Consider the following 4,663-nt stretch of genomic DNA (forward strand, 5'->3'; position numbering starts at 1 on the left):
ATGTACGCAATTTTTTGCCCTACAAAAGGAGAGGTTAGTCATTTAATTTAAAAATATAGTCAACATTCTGTGCAGATGATCTTTTAAACTCTTTTAAACTGCAATATAGCCGTCAAGACTTTAATTTCCCACTATGAGATCGCGGGTTCAAATAGAACACATTGTCTATTGGGCTCAATTTTCTGAAGAAGAAATTGAAGCCCAACCGAACATGGAAATCCACAAATCCAAATTTCAAAATCATGCGTTTAAAGTCATCATTAATTAGCAAGTTAATGAAAGGAAATTTCTGCATTAAAAATCTGTCTTAATTTTGAATTAATTCTCATTTATTTAAGAGATTTACCATCTTTTATTGCTTGCACACACATCGCCGCAGTCTCAGCAGATGGAAAGAATTTCACGAAAATTTATTCCATACTTGCGGTGCCCGATCTACATCGTTGATCACAGAGAAGATATATTTCGGTAGACCTCATTTAATTTAACGTTGTGCTCAATGGTGTAGATCGGACCGGTTTTCACGGGGTAGAAAGACAAATTATCCTTAAAAGTAATTTCTTTTACAAATATACCAAGTTGGTGATTTTGTTTATTTATGAGAAATATAAGGAGAATAAAAACAAAATTACAATTTTCAAACTGTAAATATTTTATTTAATTAAGATCAAAACAAATCATGGGCCTACATACGCCATCATTCTTTTAATGCTTTGCATAAACAACCTCTGATGATTATATTATATCAAATCCTTAACACATTGAAAGCAATAAACAAATAAATTGCCAGCCATCTCTATTAAAATCTTAAGAAGGGTGTTGGTCATTTACATACATACCACACAATTCCTATGTATTTACATATCTAACCTCTAAACTTCATTTTTCTTATTTATGCCCCCCCAAATCTTTCATATAAAATAAAAATATCACATTTTTAACTTATTTCATGCATTGGTAAGGCCCGCAAGGCAGCATATATGTACAATTGAAATTGAGGAATTGGGTACGTATGTAAATAGGAATTGAGGTGTATGCATGGAAAGCAAACAAATATAAATGGAAGGCAATCTTTACATACCACTTGTTCAATACTTTGCTGACTAAGCAGCACCACGAGACAAGATATACATTGAGACGCAACGCAACAAATTTTACTAACAATTAAATATTACACATCACTAAATGATAATGTAGAATGCAATTATGGTCATAAATTTAATTTAAATTTTTGCCACATTTGAGCTATATATTTATGCCTCGTCCTACGCTCTCTACCCAAATGGGAAAGAAATTGGCTCATATAAATTTTCAGCGCTAAATTGCTATATATATATATATATATATATATGTCGCATGTTCAGTTGGTAGACATGGTCAGTGTAAGTCTCCTCTGGCAAGGGTTCGATCCCTACCGTGGTGCGTGGGGGGTCGAATTATAGAAACATGACGCAGGGTTCTCATCAAAGTTAATTTAGTTTCTTACCCTGACTGCAAATAACGTAAACTTTTATGTGGAAAGTTTTGTTGGTATATATTAAAGCGCATGAGACGATTTCTTAAGCAAAATTGATAAGTATTTATTGCATAATTTGAATTTATCGTCAAAACTGAAGAAAAAAAAATTTCCATTTGGTGTTGTCTCTTTTGTGCAAGAAGTTAAATCTATATAATGCTAAAGTATAAATACAGTTTGAATGTTTTATAACTCTTGAGTTTAATTTACTATTATGCATTGTAAAATTACAAGTAATACAAAAATAATATCTTGTATTTAAAATATTTTGATATTATTTTGTTTGAGGTAAAATTTTATGTTTATTTATGATGGATTGAAAAATAACCTATTTCAAAATATATAAGATATTATTGATGCGTGGAGAACTGTGCCAGTAATAGAGGGCAAAGATAGTGGTGGGTGGAGGGCGGTGACAAACCGGCGACTGACGACTGACAGGTTGCCGCTTCTCTGGTTGTCTAAAATTTCAAAGTGATTTAACTGAATTTAAATTTTAATTGAACCAACTTTTTTTTTTTTTAATTCAAGAAATTTGAATTTATAGAATTTACCAAGTCCTATTGAAGTGAAATGCTGTGGGTGGAGCCAAACAGCTCCGAAGACTGAGTAAATTGTAAAACGTGGTCCCTTAACCAGTCTCCCAAAAGAATAAAAAGGCACAGCAGATATATTCCTCACACATCCCACTAGTACACTGTGCGATTGCACAATCAGGAAGAGCTGATGAATAATACACAACATATGACGAATATATAGAAAGCCAAATAGGTTTGAAGCCTATGCGTATCTTATCTCCTGCTTTCCAACTAGCGCCCTTCAAGCCTCCACTTGGACATGACATCATATTTATTGAATTTTTACTTAGCTTTCTTTCTCAATCTCTCCCTGCTCCCCTCACCGCAGGCCGAATGGAGCTCTTTCTTCTTCTTCCCCAACAGGACAAAAACAACCCTCCAAAACTAGCTGCAGGAATGCCTTCTTCTTCCTTCACCTCCTTATAAAACCAAAGCTATCATTTACACTCTTTTGCGCACAAAAACTCCTCCCCCCATACATAGATACAAAAAAGACATCTTTTTCCTAGCCATGTGCCAATCCCCCGCTTCCATTCCCACTGCCTTTAAGCTTTTAATCGCCATCAATGAATCCCCTTTCTTCAACCCCAAGCTTTCATTCCCTCTTTCCCCCAATTTCGCGGAAGCAAAATCCCTCCTTTCCCTCGCCATCCCTACCGTCCTCACTTACCTTCTTCTTTACTCACGCTCCATGATCTCCATGCTCTTCCTCGGCCGCCTCGGCAGCCTCCCCCTCGCCGGCGGATCCCTCGCTATTGGATTCGCTAACATAACCGGATACTCTGTTCTATCCGGTCTTGCCGCCGGAATGGAACCCATCTGCGCACAATCGCACGGTGCCGGCCGTCCAAACCTCCTCGTACTCGCTCTCCGCCGCTCCATTCTCCTCCTCCTCTCTGCATCCATCCCCATCTCCTTCCTCTGGTTCTCCATGCGCCGCATCCTCCTCTTCTGCGGTCAAGACCCAGCAATCGCAGCCGACGCTCACTCCTTCATTCTCTTCTCCCTCCCAGACCTCTTCCTCCTCTCCCTCATCCATCCCCTCCGCATCTACCTCCGCTCTCAATCCATCATCCTCCCATTAACCGCCGCCACCGCAGCCTCCGCCTCCCTTCACTTCCCCATCAACTACCTCCTCGTTCATTACCTCCATCTCGGCATCCCCGGCGTTGCACTCTCCTCTGTTTTCACCAACCTCAACCTCGTCATTCTCCTCCTCCTCTACCTCCGCTTCTCCGGCATCCACCGCCGTACTTCCGCCGCAGATGACACCTTCTCCATCGCCGGCTGGCGATCACTCCTCTCTCTCTCCATTCCAAGCTGCGCCTCCATATGCCTCGAATGGTGGTGGTACGAAATCATGGTCCTCCTCTGCGGCCTTCTCCACGACCCGCAATCCACAGTGGCTTCCATGGGCGTTCTTATACTAACAACATCCTTAATCTACATCTTCCCCTACTCGCTCAGCGCCGCCGTGTCGACTCGCGTGGGGAATGAGCTCGGGGCAAACCGGCCCGATAGAGCCCAACGGGCCGCCCGGGTTGGGCTGACTTGCGGTACCCTGCTCGGGCTCACAGCTTTTCTTTTCTCCTTCTCCGTTCGCAACATATGGGCCAGAATTTTCACCACCGATTCAAAAATATTGAATCTCACCGCCACGATGTTGCCGATACTAGGGTTATGCGAGCTCGGAAACTGCCCACAAACGACAGGCTGCGGCGTGCTGAGGGGTTGCGCGCGGCCGCGGACCGGCGCGAATATAAACCTCGGGTCGTTTTATGGGGTCGGGATGCCGGTGGCCATTGGGCTTGCGTTTTGGGCCGGGCTGGATTTAAAAGGGTTATGGCTTGGCCTGCTTTCGGCCCAAGCTACATGTCTTGGGTTTATGCTCGTGGTTATTCACCGGACTGATTGGGAGAAGCAGGCTGACCGTGCGCAATTGCTTACCGCCGGCGGCAGTTGTTCGGACGGAGATGAGGAGGTGGATTGCAAGCTAGTTAATGCTAAGGTGGAAGAGAGTGATTTAGGATTTGTTTGAGAACACAGTAAAGTTTCGTTCCAATGTTTGGATTTCTTTTCGTTTGGTGAAGCGGGATCTCCTACAGTTATTTCAACATAATGGTAACTTTTTCATTGTTTTAGATCGCAGATGGTAATGACTGTTTGTCGGAAGTGGCTTTTGAAGGAATTTGATTAGTATACTGAGGGAGGCGTCTGTCTTGGGTTTATACTGTGGTCCGGGGTGGTTTGGGTGCTCGTAAGAGGTATGGGACTAAACAACCCTTTGCATTTTTTTTTTTTCTGAAAAACAATCGTATAAGGCTTTGTTGAAAGGATTGTTTGTTTTGATGTACTATTGAGTGTAAAGCAAAAGAAACATAAGAATTTCACAATGCATTTTTCTTTTCTGGACCTTCGCTTAATTGGGCCAACTCTCTAATGTTCCAAAAATTTTTCTGTGCGGACTCCTGACGTAGCTCTACGTGTGGCGCAGAGTATTCCTGAGTTTTTTTCAGGTTATTTCTGAGTTATTTTCAATAATCCCGAAATAACCAACAGTTTTGATTTT

At 41.7% G+C, this 4,663-nt stretch overlaps 1 protein-coding gene across 1 annotated transcript; it reads left to right on the forward strand.

Annotated features, from left to right (window-relative positions):
• Positions 1-2,548: 2,548 nt before the first annotated feature.
• On the forward strand, positions 2,549-4,387 carry LOC110020438 (protein DETOXIFICATION 49-like). The gene is made up of 2 exons (XM_020718536.1): positions 2,549-4,139; positions 4,237-4,387. Exon 1 carries the CDS (start codon positions 2,606-2,608, stop codon positions 4,130-4,132), a length of 1,527 nt encoding a protein of 508 aa, XP_020574195.1. The 5' UTR covers positions 2,549-2,605; the 3' UTR covers positions 4,133-4,139; positions 4,237-4,387.
• The last annotated feature ends 276 nt before the right edge of the window (positions 4,388-4,663 follow it).

Source organism: Phalaenopsis equestris, unplaced genomic scaffold (genome assembly GCF_001263595.1).
Source record: "Phalaenopsis equestris unplaced genomic scaffold, ASM126359v1 Scaffold000096, whole genome shotgun sequence".
In the NCBI taxonomy this organism is placed as follows: Eukaryota; Viridiplantae; Streptophyta; class Magnoliopsida; order Asparagales; family Orchidaceae; genus Phalaenopsis; species Phalaenopsis equestris.

Coding starts and splice junctions, on each gene's coding strand:
- LOC110020438 (XM_020718536.1), top strand. CDS start 2,606: ATGTGCCAATCCCCCGCTTCCATTCCCACTGCCTTTAAGCTTTTAATC.